General features: G+C 38.9%; 1 protein-coding gene across 7 annotated transcripts in view; it reads left to right on the plus strand.

Annotated features, from left to right (window-relative positions):
* Positions 1-21,430, plus strand: part of KDM6A (lysine demethylase 6A) — a 210,683-nt gene that overhangs the window by 75,289 nt on the left and 113,964 nt on the right. For 5 of the 7 annotated variants that reach the window (XM_061179140.1, XM_061179143.1, XM_061179142.1 and 2 more), the window contains exon 4: positions 5,231-5,280. The exons of the other annotated variants lie outside the window; for them this stretch is intronic. In XM_061179140.1, the coding sequence (XP_061035123.1) occupies positions 5,231-5,280 (50 nt within the window). The remainder of the gene's footprint in view (positions 1-5,230; positions 5,281-21,430) is intronic. 7 annotated transcript variants of the gene reach the window in all.

Here is a 21,430-nt window from a genome sequence, read left to right on the forward strand (position 1 = left end):
CAACACTCCATCCTAGGATATATATAGTATGAGGACATAAAGTGCATGTTTTCCAAAAATAGATCTTGAGTTTGGCTTCTCCAAAAATTGCCTTTTTTTGGATCCTTGCATGGTTCATCTCTTTATTGTCATGGTTGTTGGAACTAAAGGTTGTGATTCTTGTAAGAATCTGCTCTTTGTTTAAAAGTTTTTTCAGATAGTCATTGGGATAGTTTGCATAGTATATATGATACAAATTTACTTTGTGTTGAAATAGTAAAATGAAATGAAAATCCAGAATACTGACATAAACTGGCATGTAATATACATAGAATGAATATGATGTGTCTTTCTGAAAGCTGATATAGTTAAGGTGATCATTCATGTGTTTTCATTGCATTTGTAGTCATTGTACCCTCTTTCTCTATATAACTTTATTTAAACGTATTTACTGATATAAAAAAATCACTTGTGCCTCCACTCCCTCTCATCATAATTTGGGAATAATTGATTTTGTTCAGTCTACTTGTGGCCTAGAATTAGAAAATGCAATTGAGAAAAATAACCCAAGGGAAAAAAATAGTGACCATAACCCAGGTTGTCAGAAGTCCATATCCAGGCAACGAGCAAAAGTTGTAGCTTCAAGAACTAGAGAGCTGGTGGTAGAACACATTGAAGGAATACAAATAAGACAGCTACTTGATGGTTCTTGTAGTAAACCAAATGTGCGATATTAAAAACCTCAAGGAGGGACTTCTCTGGCGGTCCAGTGCTTGAGACTCTGCCCTTCCACTGCAGGGGGCACAGGTTCGATCCCTAGTTGGGGAACTAAGATCTCGCATGCTGCGTGGCCAAAAAAATAAAAAAATAAAAATGAAGACCTCGAGGAGTATATTATTTTAATAACGACAAAGAAGTAGTAAATCTGAGATCTCAGTAGATGTATTAATTTGACTTGAAAACCTCAGTGAAGATGCTGATAGAGGAGTAAAAGGATTCCAGATTTGTTTCTTTGCTTTTCCAACTTCCTGTCTGCTTGTCTCTGTAATCTTAGGAACAAAGGTCTGTTGTGTTGGATACTATCCAGAGGGTTTTTCAAATGTTAATGTGTATTAATGCTACATATAAGAGAAGATGTGTTTTAGGCAGTCATAGATTTGAGAAGGCAGAAAGGTGCTAGGGAGTTAGGTACATCAGTCATTTGTATACAATGAAACAGTTAGTATAAGCTCTCTGAGATCTCGTTTATCCCAGGGTATAAATACAACTTTTTAGTTCGGCCTCAGATAAAAATAATCAAAGATCTGTTGACCTAATAATAATAATCTTAGGCAGTCACAACTTGTTCTGGCCTAAAGATGACAGTGCAACTGACAGATTTACTTGTACTTCTTTCCTTTCTTTCCCTTCCATACCCATAGACTCACCCGTGAGCAGCTAACCTGCTGCCTATAGTGTTATACGTTGGGCTAGAGATGAAAAGAGAAATGCTGAGTTCTGCTTGCAGTTAGTGCATAGTCTAATATGAGTGTAGATTGAATTTTAAATCTTTTTCTTCCTTGCATTTCTGTTGCATCTTACTCTGAAGGAGACTCCCTTTTTCTGGCAGAAAGTTAAATTTAACTTCCTTCTTATTTGCATTTGTTTTTTTGCTTTTTTGTTTTCTTTTGCATTTAATTTTTTTAGGCCTGGTTACTTTGTTAGTACTCTGCCAGTTTTCTATAATCTTTTAAATTCATTATATTTTTCTCTTTTTTTTTAAGTCTACACAGACTAAATGAGCTTATTTAAAAACAAAATAAAACTCAAAATTATGAAAAAAGTCTGTCCATAAATAAAGTTGATTCCAACGATTAAAAAGATCTGACCTTTGGAAATTGGTTGATAGAGAGTTGAAATTAATATGTTTGAGCACACCATTCTTGGTTAAGTGGCAAAAGAAAACGACAGTCTTGCCTGAAGTACTGTTAAAAAGATTTCCTAGTGGGATGAACAAGGACTTTTTTTTTTTTTTTTAAATGGTGGAATCCTGAATGAGTGTTGTCGTTTTGTTTTTTTTTTTTTTAAGCAAGTGATTTTGTAAATTTATTTATTTATTTTTGGCTGTGTTGGGTCTTCGTTTCTGTGCGAGGGCTTTTTCTAGTTGCGGCAAGCGGGGGCCACTCTTCATCGCGGTGCGCGGGCGCGCGGGCCTTTCACTGCCGTGGCCTCTCTTGTTGCCGGGCACAAGCTCCAGACGCACAGGCTCAGTGGTTGTGGCTCATGGGCCTAGTTGCTCTGCGGCATGTGGGGTCTTCCCAGACCAGGGCTCGAACCCGCGTCCCCTGCATTAGCAGGCAGATTCTCAACCACTGCGCCACCAGGGAAGCCCCCAACAAGGACTTCTTGAGCCAGTAAATAACTCAGGGATCTCAAAGTGAAGATTAGGTGATTTAGGGAAGGAAAAGCCCATTAGACGTATGGTACAGTCCTGAAACCGGTTTTAAGCATTATAAGTATGTCCAAATAAATGATTTCCCTCATTCTCTATTAAGGACTTAAGGAAAATCTAGTTACAGTGGAGTAGGAATTTATTTTCACAATAGGTAACTGACTTAAAGATTGGAAATAAGGACTGTGCTTTGGTTAAAAGGATTTCATTAGAGAGACTCTGGTGATGGGTACTTGTAGAGTTTTAATGATTTATTTGGATTAGGAAAAATGTTAAATATGTTAAGGTCTTTCTTAAAATATAGGATCCTAGGCCTAATGGAGTAAAGTATAATTGTTGAGAAATGTGTAAATGAATGGAAAGATGATAAATGCTCATTGAAGTGTCTCATTTACAAATCTGTGCTTGAAATTTGGAGCATTTACTTTTGTGACTTTGAATTTGAGGGCTTGTGGTTATTTCTCAGTTCATCATATTGTAGTATGGATGCCATGTTTCTCCCAATTGATAATCACATAGGCTTCTTGTACCTCGGTTTCAGTTACATCATACTGTCTGTTTAAGGGCTCTTCAAATTCTAAAATGGAAATTTTATGAAGTCATGTAATATATATTGTTATTCAGGTTATTGGAAACATACCCTTCAAGTTTGTTGAAATTCCCGTTAAAAGGGCAGTCCAGGCTTGGTATGGTGATTTCACAAAATTGTCAGGGACCCTGGCTTCTCTTGGTTAGGAGGCACAAATATCAAAGACTTGATTCTAGCTTAAACAATAAGGAGATTTATTCCCTCATATAATTGGAAGTTCATAGGTGAGTTGTGCACTAGATATAGTTCGAAGTCTAGAAGTATCCAGTACTTTCCGTTTCTGCTGCTATCTTCTATGGGCTTCATCTTAAGAATAGTTCCCCTTGTGGTGGCAGTTGGTGATATATGCTTCCTTGTTCACATCAGGCAGTAGAGAGAGAACACCTTTTCCATGACTGCTCTCTATAAATCAGTCAAACCTTATTTGACTATTCTGTTCTGTCTAGCTTGGTAAGTTGGTTTGCTTTTCTTTTTAGAAAACCATTAATCAGTGATCTTTATGAGCTAGCTACACTCATGTATGAAGAACTAGAAAACAGAAGATGGCTTGAAATCACCTCTTCCTCAAAACTGGGAAAGTTACAGTCTAAATGTCCTTCCAGTGATAGGTTGGTTGGCATCATCTTTGTGCAAAAAAGATGAACATTATTCAAATAAGTTACTTGTTCAGATACGTGATGATGTTTTTGGGTGATGCTTCTGTAATTTGAACATATTCAGGAAGTTCTTTATGTGGTATTCTATATGGTATTCATTTTGGCTGCTTACTGATAAACAGTATGAGAACATTATACCTGGAATTTTAGAAAATGTTAATTTCCACCCTCCCCATTTTTTTCAGTATAAAATTTTTTTACACGTGTTGAAAATCTTATTTGAAAATATGTTACTCTTTTTAAAAATTGAGGTGTAATTGATATATAACTATTAGTTTCAGGTGTATAACATAATGATTTGATGTTTGCATATATTGTGGAATGATCATAGTAAGTCTAGTTAACATCTGTCACCATACACAGTTACAGTTTTTTTCCTTGTGATGAGAACTTTTAAGATTTACTCTTAGCAGCTTTCAAATATGCAATACAGTATTATTAATTATAGTCATCATGCTGCACATTACACCCCCGTGACTTATTTATTGCTCATGAGTTTTTTAAAAAAGGCTCTACCAATTCTAATGTGCATGTATAACCTTTACTTTACTTTGTTACCGCTTCCCCCTCACTGAGTTTTTGGATTGACAAGCGCTACAGTTGACTGTTCAACAACACGGGTTTGAGCCTTGCAGGTCCTCTTATACGTGGGATTTTTTCAGTACATATATGTACTACTATTTTTATCATCCGTGGATGTGGAATCCGTGCGCACGCAGGGCCAACTATGGGATCTGATCACAGTGGATTTTGGTATCTACGGCGGATCCTGGGACCAATCCACTGCAGATACTGAGGGACGACTGTACTGTAATTTTTTCCAGAGCCTGTTATACCTTGAGATGGATTTAGGGGTATGGGATGCCCTATTTTGGAATTGAGTTGGAGTTTGGGGTAAGATAATTGTGGGCTGGGTTTTTTTTTGATTGTATGAAAGGAAGCAGCACAAAAGGAATACGGTTGACCCTTGAACAACAGGGGTTTGAACTTCGCAGGTCCACTTACACATGGAATTTTTTCAGTAGTAAATACTATAGCACTACATGATCTGTGGTCGGTTGAATCCGAGGATACAGAACTGCGGATACAGAGAGCCGTCGATTAGTTATACTTGGCTTTTCTACTGTGCGGAGGTCAGTGCCCCTTACGTCTGTGTTGTTCAAGAGTCAACTGTAGTTCCTTTGCTCTTTGAGGTGGTTGAGCTCTTAGTCATTTTTGGAAGTGAGATCCCTTGTTAGAACAAATGACCCATCACATTCTGGAGTATTAATCCATTTATAAGATTTGGTCTCTGAGGAAGGTCAAGTTGATTCAAGAGGTTGCCCAGATTCTGTTCAAGTGCAGGTCTGAAATGTGACCATGGTTTTACTTCCTTGAACTCCTATATATTTGACATTTGTTACCATGTCTGACTATGAGTAGGGACGCCCCAGAGTTTAAATTGTTTGGTTTTAAATATCACTGTCTGCTGGGAGGTGGGTATGATGGGAGTTTTGTTGTAATGTTTCTTAAAACTTGTTAATTGATTTTGAAATGGGACATAATTGTGACTCATGCTTATTTTCCTTCTTTCAGCATTATCTGCATACCAGAGGTACTACAGTTTACAATCTGACTACTGGAAGGTTAGTGCACATTTGCACGCCCCTTCCCTTCCCCTCTTCCCCTCTTCCCCTCTTCCCCTCTTCCCCTCTTCCCCTCTTCCCCTCTTCCCCTCTTCCCCTCTTCCCCTCTTCCCCTCTTCCCCTCTTCCCCTCCTCCCCTCCCCTCCCCTCCCCTCCCCTCCCCTCCCCCATCCCCTCCCCTCCCCTCCCCTCCCCTCCCTTCCCCTCCCCTCCCTTCCCTTCCCTTCCCTTGCAGATTACTGCTGTTTATACTCAAAACGAATTGTGCTCTTGCTTTTTTGTTTGTTTGTTTTGTTAATTGAAAATATTACTTCTAGGCAAAAGGGATTGGCAAGGGAAAAATGAGTGTTCTTCATTTGTGCTGTCTTGTATGATCAACTTGTATTTTGTTAAAAGAATTAGATTATCCTGACACAGTTTGTTGGCCAAAGATGATCCAAAGTGTGGAAGTTAAAGCCATTAAAATCAAATGGCAACAAAATGATTCTTCAGTTTTCTTAAGTTGGTACCTAGGAATAAAAGAAGTCTGAAGATGGGTGTATCAGGCTGAAAAGGGAAGGCATAAATGAAAATCTTTATTGGTATAGTCTGTCTATGATTGGAGCTCTGAGGACAGCTGAACCTAACCATTTTTTAAAAGACCAATATCTAAATGAAGAACTGTGCACAGCAATGAATCATCTATTTTCTTAGTTTAAGCAGTGCATAAAGTTACCTGGACAGGTTAATCTTTCACATCATGTTTACTTTGAAGTATAAGTTTACTGACCAGTGGGGTTTCTTTATTTGAATTGCCATTTCATATTTTTAAGGTGGATTTTATTTTTTCTATTGCCTAATTTATGTTTCTTTTTGATATGTAGAAGTTTTAACAGTATATTTTGGTAATTAAAAAAAATATATTGAAAATATCTTTTCTAGTCTATGGCTTATCTTTTCTTCTTTTTAAAGCTTATTGAAGTATAATTAAATACCATAAAATTCAACTTCTTTATGCCATTCAGTGACTTCTAGTAAATTTCCAGAGTTGTGCAACCATAACCAAAGTCTTATTTTAGGACATGTCTATCTCACCGTAATGAAACCTCATGCCCAACCCCTGGAGAGTACTAATCTACTTTCTGTCTCTGTGTATTTGTATTTTCTGGGTATTTCATATAAATGGAATCATATAATATGTAGTCTTTTGTGACTGACTTCTTTCACTAAGCATATATTTTTAAGGTCGATCCATGTGTAGCATGTACTAATACTTTATTCCTTTTTATTATCTAATAATATTCCATTGTGTGGTTATACCATATTTTATTTATCCATTCATCAGTTGAGCATTTTAGTTGTCTCCACTTTTTGGCTATTGTGAATAATGCTCCTGTGAACGTCTGTATACAAGTTTTTGTGTGGACATATAGTTTCAGTTCTCTTCGGTAAATAACCAGGAGTGGAATTGCCAGGTTGTAAAGTAAATCTATGTTTAACATTTTGAGAAACTGCCAGAATTGTTTTCCAGGGTGGCTGTAACATTTTACATTCTCACCAGCAGTGTATGAGGGTTCCAGTTTCTCCATATCCTCATTATTATAGTTTTTATTTGCATTTTCCTAATGACTGATGTTGAGCACTGTTTAATGACCACATTAGCTATTTGTGTATATTATTTGGTGAAATGCCTCTGTAAACCCTTTGCTGATTTTTAAATTTGTTTTTTAAAAAATTAGTGTGTTGGGACTTCCCTGGCGGTTCAGTGTTTAAGACTCCACGCTTCCAATTCAGGGTGTGTGGGTTTGATCCCTGATCTGGGAACTAAGATCCCACATGCTGCGGCGCAGCTGAAAACTTTAAAAAAAAAAAAAAATTGGTGTGTTGTAAGAGTTCTTTATACATTCCGGATACAACCCCTTATCGGATATATAATTTGCAAATATTTTCTCAAAGTCTGTGGCTTATATTTTCATTTTCTTGATAGTATAGTTTGAAGTGCAAAAATTAAAAATTTTGATGACATCCAATTTCTCAACTGTTTCTTTCATTGCTTGGGCTTTTGGTTTTGTAGCTAAGAAATCTTTGCCTAATCCAGTGTCATGGTGATTTCTTCCATTGTTTATTCTATCAGTTGCTTCAGTACAGATAGTACTGCAGTAAATAGTAAAAGTGTCTTTTTGTTAGTGTTCTTTGGTATAGATTCCTTGATAAGTGGGATTGCTGGGTCTAGTGGTGTGAACCACTCCTTTGGGAGCTCTTGTTTCCCCTTGGTCTTAACCAAGAAAGTTTACGTCAGCAGGCTTTTTTGTGAAATCTGATAGGTGAGAAATGGTGTCTTATTGTTGTTTTAACTTGCATTTTCTTAATTGAATTTTTAATTGAAGTTTAAAGACTTTGTGTTTCCTTTTCTTTGAAATATTTGTTCATTTCTCTTCAGTTGGGCCATTGTTTTCTTTCTGTTTTGTATAGCCATATTTTATGTATGATCTATATTTATCCTTTGTGATAAAAATTGCAGTTTTCATTTATTGTTTTATTTTGCTTTTGTGTGTTTGTTTTTGTCCATGCAGAAGTTATTTCTATGTAGTCAAATTTATCAGTCTTTTTCTAAATTGCACCTGCATTTTGAATCATAGGATAGTTTTTTCCTCACTCCCAGGTGTTAGAGAAATTCATCCACATTTTCTTTTAGTACTTGAATGGTTTTAGTTTTTAATTTAAATCTCTCATCCATTTGGGATTTATCCCTGATTTATAGTGTGAGGAACATCTAAGTTTATTCTTTGCCTATGGCTAATTATCCCAACATAATATATTGTTAAAAAATTCATTTTTTCCATACTAATTTGAGATGTTGCCTTAGTTGTATGCTAAATTTTCATATGCAGTTTTGTCTACTTACATTTTCTGTGGTCTGTTTCATTAGTCTGTTCATGAATTAATACTATACTATTTTACTTATAGAGGTTTTGCAATAGGTTTACACTACATATACAGTATGTATACGGTAGTGCTGTGGCACCATTTCCCCATTGTTCTTGTTTCTAGAGTTTCCCTGGCTGTCCTTTCTTTGTTGCTTGTTTTTCCAAATAAACAAATTAACTCCACAAAAATAGCTGATGATTTTTTCTCTCCGGCTTTTTTGAAGTATCATTTACATTATTTTAAGTGTTCAAATTTGCTGCATTTCGGCAATTTATATGGGGTTGTGTAATCATTACTGCAATTAAGATATAGAATGTTTCTATCACTCAAAGTGTTCCATTGTCCCCCTTTACAGTTGATTCCCATTCTTGACCCCTGGTCCCAGGCAACCAGTTATTTGTGTATATGCTTTCTGGGTCTCTAATTTTGCCGTTCCTAGAATGTCACACACCTGGATTCAAATAGCATGTATTTTTTTGTTTTAATTTAGCATACTGTTTTTGAGATTCATCCATGTTCTTGTGTGTATCAGTATTGTGTTCCTTTTCATTGTTATGTAGTATCTCATAGAACGATTATACCACAATTAATTTTCCCATTTATTAATTGACAGACATTAGGGTTGTGTCCAGCTTTTGATAAACATGAATGAAGTGCTGTGAACATTATTTGTTTTTGTGTAGACATAGGTTCTCACTTCTCTTGGTATATATACCTAGGATTTGGAAATGCTGGGTCACATTGCAGTTGTAGAGTTAACTGCCAAACTTTTCCAAAGTGGCTGTACCATTTCACATTCTTACTAGCAATATATGAGATTCTCAATTGTTCTACATCTTGGATATCACTCGGTATTGTCAATCTTTTTAACTTCAGCCATTCTAGTAAGTAAGTAGTGGTTTTTCATTTTGGTTTTATCTGCGTTTCCCCAATGATAGTGATGTTGAGCATCTTGTATGTGCTATTGGCCTTTCATGTACCTTTTGTTATTATCTGTTCACATCTTTTGCTTATTTTTAACTTCTTTTTGTGTATTATTAATTGAGTTGCATGGGCTCTTTGCGTATTCCCTTTGTCAGATATGTTTTGCAAATACTTTTTCACAGTCTGTGGCTTGCTTTTTGTTTTCTTAATTGTGCCTTTTTACGAGCAAATATTTATAATTTTGATGAAGTCCATTTAATAATTTTTTTCTTTTATAGCTTGTGGTTTTTGTGTTCTGCTAAGAACTCTTTGCCTACCTGAAGATCATAAAGATTTCCTCAGCTTTTTTCCCCTAGGAGCTCTATAATCACATTTCTTAAATTTTGGTTTATGATACATTTCAGGTTGTTCATGATGTGAGATGAGCATCAGTGTTCTTCCCCACCCCTTGAACACATATCCAGTTGTTCTAGCATCATTCATTGGAAAGACTGTCCTTTCAAATTTGATTTACTATTTCCTCTTTGATAAAAATCAGTTGACCATTTAGTTTTGTGTCTATTGCTAGATCCTCTGTTATATTCCTGTTACGTTATGTTCTATATGTCTATTTTCTCTTTTTTTTTCATTTTTCTTTTCTTAACATCTTTATTGGAGCATAATTGCTTTACAATGGTCTCTAAGTTTCTGCTTTATAACAAAGTGAATCAGCTATGCATATATATATATCCCCATATCTCCTCCCTCTCGCGTCTCCCTCCCACCCACCCTATCCCACCCACCCTATCCCACCCTTCTAGATGGTCACAAAGCACCGAGCTGATCTCCCTATGCTATGTGGCTGCTTTCCACTAGCTATCTATTTTACATTTGGCAGTGTATATATGTCCATGCCACTCTCTCACTTCGTCCCAGCTTCCCCTTCCCCTTCCCCGTGTCCTCAAGTCCATTCTCTACGTCTGCATCTTTATTCCTGTCCTGCCCCTAGGTTCTTCAGAACCTTCTTTTTTTTGTTTTTAAGATTCTATATATATGTGTTAGCATACGGTATTTGTTTTTCTCTTTCTGACTTACTTCACTCTGTAGGACAGTCTCTGGGTCCATCCACCTCACTCCAAATAACTCAATTTCGTTCCTTTTTATGGCTGAGTAATATTCCATTGTATATATGTGGCACATCTTCTTTATCAATTCATCTGTCGATGGACACTTAGGTTGCTTCCACGTCCTGACTATTGAATAGAGCTGCAATGAACATTGTGGTACATGACTCTTTTTGAATTATGGTTTTCTCAGGGTATATGCCCAGTAGTGGGATTGCTGGGTCGTATGGTAGTTCTATGTTTAGTTTTTTAAGGAACCTCCATACTGTTCTCCATAGTGGCTGTATCAGTTTACATTCCCACCAACAATGCAAGAGGGTTTCCTTTTCTCCACACCGTCTCCAGCATTTATTGTTTGTAGATATTTTGATGATGGCCATTCTGACTGGTGTGAGGTGATACCTCATTGTAGTTTTAATTTGCATTTCTCTAATGATGAGTGATGTTGAGCATCCTTTCATGTGTTTGTTGGCAATCTGTATATCTTCTTTGGACAAATGTCTATTTAGGTCTTCTGCCCATTTTTGGATTGGGTTGTTTGTTTTTTTGATATTGAGCTGCATGAGCTGCTTGTAAATTTTGGAGGTTAATCCTTCGTCAGTTGCTTCATTTGCAAATATAGTCTCCCATTCTGAGGGTTGTCTTTTCATCTTGTTTATGGTTTCTTTTGCTGTGCAAAAGCTTTGAAGTTTCATTAGGTCCCATTTGTTTATTTTTGTTTTTATTTCCATTTCTCTAGGAGGTGGGTCAAAAAGGATCTTGCTGTGATTTATGTCATAGAGTGTTCTATGTTTTCCTCTAAGAGCTTTATAGTGTCTGGCCTTACACTTAGGTCTTTAATCCATTTTGAGTTTATTTTTGTGTATGATGTTAGGGAGTGTTCTAATTTCATTCTTTTACATGTAGCTGTCCAGTTTTCCGAGCACCACTTACTGAAGAGGCTGTCTTTTCTCCATTGTATATTCTTACCTCTTTTATCAAAGATAAGGTGACCATATGTGTGTGGGTTTATCTCTGGGCTTTCTGTCCTGTTCCATTGATCTTTATTTCTGTTTTTGTGCCAGTACCATACTGTTTTGATTACTGTAGCTTTGTAATATAGTCTGAAGGCCGGGAGCCTGATTCCTCCAGCTCTGTTTTTCTTTCTCAAGATCGCTTTGGCTCTTCGGGGTCTTCTGTGTTTCCATACACATTGTGAATTTTTCTGTTCTAGTTCTGTGAAAAATGCCATTGGTAGCTTGATAAGGATTGTACTGAATCTGTAGATTGCTTTGGGTAGTAGAGTCATTTTCACAATGTTGATTCTTCCAGTCCAAGAACATGGTATATCTCTCCATCTGTTTGTATCATTTAAAATTTCTTTCATCAGTGTTTTATAGTTTTCTGCATACAGGTCTTTTGTCTCCTTAGGTAGGTTTATTCCTAGGTATTTTATTCTATTTGTTGCAGTGGTAAATGGGAGTGTTTCCTTAATTTCTCTTTCAGATTTTTCATCATTAGTGTATAGGATTGCAAGAGATTTCTGTGCATTAATTTTGTATCCTGCTACTTTACCAAATTCATTGATTAGCTCTAGTACTCTTGTGGTGGCATCTTTAGGATTCTCTGTGTATAGTATCATGTCATATACAAAGAGTGACAGTTTTACTACTACTTTGCTGATTTGGATTCCTTTTATTTCTTTCTCTTCTGTGATTGCTGTGGCTAAAACTTCCAAAACTATGTTGAATAATGGTGGTGAGAATGGACAACCTTGTCTTGTTCCTGATCTTAGAGGAAATGGTTTCAGTTTTTCACCATTGAGAATGAGGTTGGCTGTGGGTTTGTCATATATGGCCTTTATTATGTTAAGGTCTAATTTCCCTCTGTGCCTACTTTCTGGAGGGTTTTTATCATAAATGGGTATTGAATTTTGTCAAAAGCTTTTTCTGCATTGATTGAGATGATCGTATGGTTTTTCTCCTTCAGTTTGTTAATATGGTTTATCACATTGATTGATTTGCGTACATTGAATCCTTGTATTCCTGGGGTAAACCCCACTTGATCATGGTGTATGATCCTTTTAATGTGCTGTTGGATTCTGTTTGCTAGTATTTTGTTGAGAATTTTTGCATCTGTGTTCATCAGTGATATTGGCCTATAGTTTTCTTTCTTTGTGACATCTTTGTCTGATTTTGGTATCAGGGTGATGGTGGCCTCGTAGAATGAGTTTGGGAGTGTTCCTCCCTGTGCTATAGTTTGGAAGAGTTTGAGAAGGTTAGGTGTTAGCTCTTCTCTAAATGTTTGATAGGATTCGCCTGTGAAGCCGTCTGGTCCTGGGCTTTTGTTTGTTGGAAGATTTTTAATCACAGTCTCAATTTCAGTGCTTGTGATTGGTCTGTTTATATTTTCTATTTCTTCCTGTTTCAGTCTCGGGAGGTTGTGCTTTTCGAAGACTTTGTCCATTTCTTCCAGGTTGTCCAATTTATTGGCATATAGTTGCTTGTAGTAATCTCTCATGATCTTTTGTATTTCTGCAGTGTCAGTGGTTACTTCTCCTTTTTCATTTCTAATTCTATTGATGTGAGTCCTCTCCCTTTTTTTCTTGTTGAGTCTGGCTAATGGTTTATCAATTTTGTTTATCTTCTCAAAGAACCAGCTTTTAGTTTTATTGATCTTTGCTATTGTTTTCTTTGTTTCTATTTCATTTATTTCTGGTATGATCTTTATGATTTCTTTCCTAATGGTAACGTTGGGGATTATTTTGTTCTTCTTTCTGTAATTGCTTTAGGTGTAAGGTTAGGTTGTTTATTTGAGATGTTTCTTGTTTCTTGAGGTAGGATTGTATTGCTATAAACTTCCCTCTTAGAACTGCTTTTGCTGCATCCCATAGGTTTTGGGTCGTCGTGTTTTCATTGTCATTTGTTTCTAGGTACTTTTTTGATTTTCTCTTTGATTTCTTCAGTGATCTCTTGGTTATTTAGTAGTGTGCTGTTTAGCCTTCATGTGTTTGTATTTTTTGCAGAATTTTTCCTGTAATTGATACCTAGTCTTGTAGTGTTGTCGTTGGAAAAGATACTTGATGCGATTTCAGTTTCCTTAAATTTACCAAGGCTTGATTTGTGACCCAAGATATGATGTATCCTAGAGAATGTTGCAGGAGCACTTGAGAAGAAAGTGTATTCTGTTTTTTTTTTTTGATGGAATGTCCTATAAATATCAATTAAGTCCATCTTTTTTTTTTTTTTAAATTTTTATTTATTTATTTTTATTTTTGGCTGTGTTGGGTCCCCGTTTCTGTGCGAGGGCTCTCCCCAGTTGTGGCGAGCGGGGGCCACTCCTCATTGCGGTGCGCGGGCCTCTCACTGTCGCGGCCCCTCCTGTTGCGGAGCACAGGCTTCAGACGCGCAGGCTCAGCAGTTGTGGCTCACGGGCCCAGTTGCTCTGCGGCATGTGGGATCCTCCCAGACCAGGGCTCGAACCCGTGTCCCCTGCATCGGCAGACAGACTCTCAACCACTGCGCCACCAGGGAAGCCCAGTCCATCTTTTTTTTTTTTTTTTTTTTTTTTTTTTTTTGCTGATAAGGTATTTTTATTCATTTTTTTTCATACATGGCATCTTGCAAAGGTATTTTAAACTGGCTTAAAATCATAAACACAAATAGACCTAAATAGTTAACATAAGACAAAAATAATAAAGAAATATAGAAGAATATGGCAGATGAAATACAACCATCCTGCTGTAAAAGTACTAAAAATGCTGGATAAAGTAAAACACAACACAACAAAAGAAAATATCTTTTTAAACACATGCTGAACTAGCAAGAGAACATCGGGAAAATCCTCAGAGAACAAGTGACATGGGAATCCAGGGAAGAAATCCAGAATTGAGGTCTCCAGCCGCCCAGCCTTGCTGACACACAGCTACCACCTTGATGCTCATGCAGGACAGGGTCTGGGAGACAAAGCGTAAGGACCTACCCAAAGCGGGGAGTTCAATGGCTGGTTTTCTAAACAACCAGCTCTCCAATTCTTTGACACCACCTGGTTGTCCGTCAATTCAATTCTGACACTAATGTTGCTAAGTCCCACGAGACTGCCCCCACTTCGGATACCAGCTGCAAATGGGGTTCCCAGGCTACCTGCACTCCTGCCTGGCTGATTACAAATTCTACAAGCTCCACTTCATGTTTGATAATTTCCTGGAACAGCTCATAGAACTCAGGAACTTATACTCAGGACTAGAGTTTACTACAAAGGATACAAATGAACAGCCAGATGAAGGTACACAGGGCAAGGCTGGGGCGGGTCCCCAGTGCAGAAGCCTCTGTCCACGTGGAGTTGGGGGGCGGCCACCCTCCCTGCACATGGATGTATTCACCAGCCTGGAAGCTCCCTTAGTCCTCTTCTTTCAGAGCGTTAATCAAAGTTTCCTTATGCAGGCATGATTCATTAAATCATTGGCCCTTGGTGACCAAACTCAATCTCCAGCCCCTGTCCCTCCCTGGGTGAGGGGGTGGGTCTGAAAGTTCCAACCCTCTAATCATGTGGTTGGTTTCTCTGCTGACCAGCCCTCACCCCGCAGGTAACCTCATTAGCATAAACTCAGGTATGGTTGAAAGGGGTTCGTTATGAACAAGAAAAGACATCATGCCTATCACTCAGGAAATTTCAAGGAGCTCTGTGCCAGGGACCTGGGACAAGGACCAAGTATATATTTTTTATTATACCACAAAGATAGATTCCAGCGGAAAGCTAGAAACCTGAAAGGACGACGCTATCAATATAAGCATGACCTACCAAAAAATCCACCCCACAACAAAGGACAATGAGAAACTTGCTTATTTTGACCTTGATACTAGATGAAGGTGGAAAAACATTTCCTCTAATAATCTGTAATCACAAGTAGGTCTTCATGTGGGTTTGTGGCCCAAATTCACATTAGTTGTATGGCTCTAGAACCACCAAGTCTAGATCTTATTTTAAAGGTATTAAAGGTTGGAGGTGACCCCAGGCATGTGGTAGAGACAAATACACATCTTTCATGGAAGAAGGTACTTTTAACTCGGGCTTCAAATTACTCCTACACCGTGTTCTTAAAAAACCAACCAGCCAACCAAGCCCACAGTCTAAAACAACAAAATCATAAGGAAACAGAATCAGCAGATACCCGAAGACCCACAAAGTCTTCAGATACTGCAATTATCAGACAGAGAATAATAAAATAGTATGTTTAATATGTTTAAAGACATTTATGGCTAAGGAACAAGAGATTTAAAACTGGTAGGAGGGGAGACGCAGGCCGGCACTGCCTAGGATGTGACACACTGGTGCAGGTGGCACGTGGGCTGGGCCTCGTCCTCCTGCGCTCTGCCAGTGGCCAACCTTGGCCTTGTGGGGACAGGCTCGTCCAGGAGGCACCAGTCCCAGGGCTGCCTACTGGGAGCTGTTGTAAAGCTTCTTTGTCCCACATCCTCAAATGTGCAAGATGATGTTTGAAGTGATGTCAACCATCAGTGAAGCAAAAGACCCCACTTTGGAAGGCATAGGTCAGGCTCCTCTTTACACCAGATCGAGAGCCACATTTTGAATAGTTAATGACCTCCATGCAAGAGGCAAGAGATCATCTTCTACTTAGGCTGAGAGAGACTGAGATGTTGGCTTTCACCCAGGGAACATTATGTGGGGTTGGTCATGAAACTTGTTCCTTGCAGACAGCTCTTGAAACTGCCAGTTTCCCAAATGATCGACATCTTTAATATACACATGATAATGTCCTCCGTAGCAACCACCTTTGTGTATAATAACTGAGAAGAGGTCATACATATATTCCAAGTCATCTAATTCACTCTGTTCACAAAATGGCTTGAGATTGATCCGGAGAGGGAACGTATAACAGCTTGTTTCCTTGTATCGTTCACACTTCACAAAATCAAAATTAAATCTTAATAATGAAAAAGTAAGAAAGGGAGGCAGCTTACGCAATTTGGCCGACTTTGCTGCTTTAACCAGCCTGTCACAAGTCCCGCAGTGGTACAAGTTGTCAGAGTCAAAAACTTCCTCTTCCACATACATGTTCCAGAGGGCATCTTCCAAACCTGATACATTTCTGACCGCTACTGTGAGATCTAAGAAGTCTTCCTGCTTTTCACTGACATTCTTACATTCTTTACAAACAATCTGGTTAACAATGGTTCCGTGATATAGACGATTGATGAGGTCATGGCCGGAGGTCCCAACTAAAGAAGTTTCCAAAGCACTAAAGAGAATTCGATTCAGTTCCTGTACATCATGTTGCCTCATTTCCTCATCACTGGTCCACCCAAAGCTGTCAGTGAGGTCTGCGGTGGACGCAGCTTCCCAGTCTAAGAGCAGAAGCTGTGCAAACAACCGCTGTAACTGCAAAGGTATGATTCGGACCTTTGCGTCAGGTTTATCCTTATCCTCTAACGAACCAAGCTCTTCCGGGCCAAGAGAAAATAAAGCTTCTCTGAATTCAGGTGTGAAATGAAGCGTCTGAAGAAGGGAATTGAGGTAACAGGTTCCACCCTGATTTCTGATTCCACTTAAATTGGTGAATCCTCTAGGAGCAGGGGGCTCCAAAGCTTTGGTCTTTAATTTCTTCCCTTTTCCATAATGATCATTTGACACACTGGAATAATCCTCTTCAAACAGGTCCCCAAACATTGTGAAACTAAATACTACCTTCCTAAAGCCCAGACCCCCGCCCCGGCCAAAACTCGAAGCGAAAGAACGCGCCGCGACCGGACACCGCCATGTTGGCGTGGGCAGCTCTCCAGTCCATCTTTTTTAATGTGCCATTTAAAGCTTGTGTTTATTTATTTTCATTTTGGATGATCTGTCCATTGGTGAAAGTGGGGTGTCAAAGTTCCCTACTATGATTGTGTTATTGTCAGTTTCACCTTTAATGGCTGTTAGGATTTGCCTTATGTATTGAAGTGCTCCTATGTTGGGTGCATAAATATTTACAATTGTTATATCTTCTTCTTGGATTGATCCCTTGATCATTATGTAGTGTCCTTCTTTGTCTCTTGTAGTAGTCTTTATTTTATAGTCTGGTTTGTCTGATACGAGAATTGCTACTCCAGCTTTCTTTTGATTTCCATTTGCATGGAATATCTTTTTCCATCCCGTTTCTTGCAGTCTCTATGTGTCCTTAGGTCTGAAGTGGATCTCTTGTAGACAGCATATGTACGGGTCTTGTTTTTGTATCCATTCAGTCAGTCTATGTCTTTTGGTTGGAGCATGTAGTCCATTTACATTTAAGGTACTTATTGACATGTGTGTTCCTGTTACCATTTTCTTAATTGTTTTGGGTTTGTTATTGTAGGTCTTTTCCTTCTCTTGTGTTTCCTGCCTAGAGAAGTTCTTTTAACATTTGTTGTAAAGCTGGTTTGGTGGTGCTGAATTCTCTTAGCTTTTGCTTGTCTGTAAAGGTTTTAATTTCTCCATCAAATCTGAATGAGATCCTTGCTGGGTAGAGTAATCTTGGTTGTAGGTTTTTCCCTTTCATCACTTTAAATATGTTCTGCCACTCCCTTCTGGCTTGCAGAGTTTCTGCTGGAAGATCAGCTGTTAACCTTATGGGGATTCCCTTGTATGTTATTTGTTGTTTTTCCCTTGCTGATTTTAATATTTTTTCTTTGTATTTAATTTTTGATAGTATGATTAATATGTGTCTTGGTGTGTTTCTCCTTGGATTTATCCTGTATGGACCGTCTGTGCTGCCTGTACTTGATTGACTGTTTTCTTTCCCATATTAGGGAAGTTTTCAACTAAAATCTCTTGAAATATTTTCTCAGTCCCTTTCTTTTTCTCTTCTTCTTCTGGGATCCCTATAATTCTAATGTTAGTGCGTTTACTGTGGTCCCAGGGGTCTCTGAGGCTGTCCTCGGTTCTTCTCATTCTTTTTACTTTATTGTGCTCTGCTGTAGTTATTTCCACTGTTTTTCTTCCAGGTCACTTACCTGTTCTTCTTCCTCAGTTATTGTGCTATTGATCCCTTCTAGAGAATTGTTAATTTCATTTATTGTGCTGTTCATCATTGTGTTTGCTCTGTTCTTCTAGATCCTTGTTAAATGTTTCCTGTATTTTCTCCATTCTATTTCCAAGATTTTGGATCATCTTTACTATCATTACTCTGAATTCTTTTTCAGGTACACTGCCTATTTCCTCTTCATTTGTTTGGTATGGTGAATTTTTGCCTTGCTCCTTCATCTGCTGTGTGTTTCTCTGTGTTTTCATTTTGCTTAACTTACTGTGTTTGGGGTCTCCTTTTCACAGGCTGCAGGTTCGTAGTTCCCGTTGTTTTTGGTGTCTGCCCCCAGTGGCTAAGGATGATTCAGTGGGTTGTGTAGGCTTCCTGGTGGAGAGGATTCGTGCCTGTGTTCTGGTGGATTAGGTTGGATCTTGTCTTTCTGGTGGGCAGGACCATGTCTGGTGGTGTGTTTTGGGGTGTCTGTGACCTTATTATTATAATTTTAGGCAGCCTCTCTGCTCATGGGTGAGGTTGTGTTCCTGTCTTGCTAGTTGTTTGGCCATAGAGTGTCTGGCACTGTAGCTTGCTGGTCGTTGAGTGGAGCTGGGTCTTAGCGTTGAGATGGAGATCTCTGGGAGAGGTTTCACCATTTGATATTATCTGGAGCCTGGAGATCTCTGTTGGATCATTGTCTTGAACTCGGCTCTCCCACCTCAGAGGCACAGGCCTGACACCCGGCTGGAGCACGAAGACCTTGTCAGCCACATGGCGCAGAAGAAAAGGGAGAGAAAAAGAAAGAAAGAAAAGAAAAAATAAAAAAAATTATTAAAAGTAAAAAAATTAAAAAGTAATAAAAAAGAAAGAAAGAAGAGAGCAGCCAAACCAAAAAACAAATCCACCAATGATAGCAAGTGCTAAAAACTATACTAAAAAAAATTAAAAAGAAAAACGGACAGACAGAACCCTAGGACAGATGGTAAAAGCAAAGCTATACAGAGAAAGTCACACAAAGAAGCATGCACATACACACTAACAAAAAGAGAAAAAGGAAAAAAAATATATATATATATAAAAAAGAAAGAGAGCAACCAAATCAATAAACAAATATACCAATGATAATAAACTCTAAATACTAAACTAAGATAAGCATAAAACCAGAAACAAATTAGATGCAGAAAGCAAACCCCAAGTCTACAGTTGCTCCCAAAGTCCACCGCCTCAATTTTGGGAGGATTCATTGTTTATTCAGGTATTCCACTGATGCAGGATGTATCAAGTTGATTGTGGAGATTTAATCTGCTGCTCCTGAGGCTGCTGGGAGAAATTTCCCTTTGTCTTCTTTGTTCGCACAGCTCCTGGGGTTCAGCTTTGGATTTGGCCCCGCCTCTACATGTAGGTCGCCTGAGGGCATCTGTTCTTCACTCAGACAGGACGGGGTTAAAGTAGCAGCTGATTAGCAGGCTGTGGCTCACTCAGGCGGTGGGGGGGGGCGAGGGGGAGGGAAGGGTACGGAATGCAGGTCGAGCCTGCGGCGGCAGAGGCCAGAGTGACATTGCAGCAGCCTGAGGCGCGGCGGGCGTTTGTTCTCCTGGGGAAGTTGTCCGCGGATCACAGGACCCTGGCAGTGGAAGGCTGCACAGGCTCCCGGGAGGGGAGGTGTGGATAGTAACCTGTGCTTGTACACAGGCTTATTGGTGGCTGCAGCAAGTGCCTTACCGTTTCTTGCCCGTCTCTGGGGTCTGCCCTGATAGCTGTGGCTCACGCCCATCTCTGGAGCTCATTTAGGCAGTGCTCTGAATCCCCTCTCCTTGCGCACCCTGAAACATTGGTCTCTTGCCTCTTAGGCAGGTCCAGAGTTTTTCCAGGACTCCCTCCCGGCTAGCTGTGGCGCACTAGCCCGCTTCCGGCAGTGTTCATGCAGCCAACCCCAGTCCTCTTCCTGGGATCTGACCTCCGAAGCCCGAGCCTCAGCTCCCAGCCCCTGCCCGTCCCGGCGGGTGAGCAGACAAGCCTCTCGGGCTGGTGAGTGCTGATCAGCACTGATTATCTGTGCGGGAATCTCTCCGCTTTGCCCTCTGCACCCCTGTTGCTGCACTTTCCTCCATGGCTCCGAAGCTTGCCCCCCCCGTCTCCACCAGTGAAGGGGTTTCCTAGTGTGTGGAAACTTTTCCTCCTTCACAGCTCTCTCCCAGAGGTGCAGGTCCTGTCCCTATTCTTTTGTCTCTGTTTTTTCTTTTGCCCTACCCAGGTACGTGGGGAGCTTCTTGCCTTTTGGGAGGTCTGAGGTCTTCTGACAGCGTTCAGTAGGTGTTCTGTAGGAGCTGTTCCACATGTAGTTGTATTTCTGATGTATTTGTGGGGAGGAAGGTGATCTCCACGTCTTACTCCTCTGCCATCTTGAAGGTCTCCTATATGTCTATTTTAAAGCCAGTAGCATACTGTTTTGCTACTTTAGTCTTGAAATCAAGCAGTGTAAGTTTTCTGTGTTCTTTTTCAAAATTTTGTTTTTTTCCTAGGTCGTTTGCTTTTCTATATACAGTTTAGAAGCAATTTGCCAATTTCTCCTGCTAGGATTTTGATTGGGACTGCATTGTATGCATTGACCAATTTGGGAAGAATTTCTCTTTTTAAAAATAATGCATTTGTTTGCCCACAAACATGGTATATCTCACCATTTATTTAGGTCTTCTTTAATTTTCTTAAGCAATGTTTTATTGTTTCCATCGCACATTTTTTCTTGTTAAGTTTATCTATTTTACTTTTTGATGCTATTGTGATTGGAGTCATTGTAAAATTTTATTTCCAATTATTGTTGCTATTGTATAGGAGCACAAAAGATTATTGTACATTTACCTAGCATCCTGCTATATTGATAAATTATTAGTTCTGGTAGCTTTGCTCTAGATTTCAGAGGATTTTCTATGTACATTATCATGCTGCTTGCAGAGAAATACAATTTTTCTTTTCTAATCTGTGGTTACTACTTAATCTTTCTCTTGCCTTATTGGATTGGCAAGGACCTCTAGTATAGTGTTGAATAGAAGGGAACATCCTTGTGTTGTTCCTGATCTTTGGGGGAAAACATGGTTTTCACCATTGAATATGATGTTAGCTATAGAGTTTTTATAGATTTAGATTGAAGAAGTTTCCTTCTGTTACTGGTTTTACTTTGAGATTTCTTTTTTTTTTTGTTCCTGTTTTCATTTATAATGAATAGGGATGGAACTTGTCAAATAAT

The sequence above is a fragment of the Eubalaena glacialis genome, chromosome X (assembly GCF_028564815.1).
Source record: "Eubalaena glacialis isolate mEubGla1 chromosome X, mEubGla1.1.hap2.+ XY, whole genome shotgun sequence".
NCBI lineage: Eukaryota > Metazoa > Chordata > Mammalia > Artiodactyla > Balaenidae > Eubalaena > Eubalaena glacialis.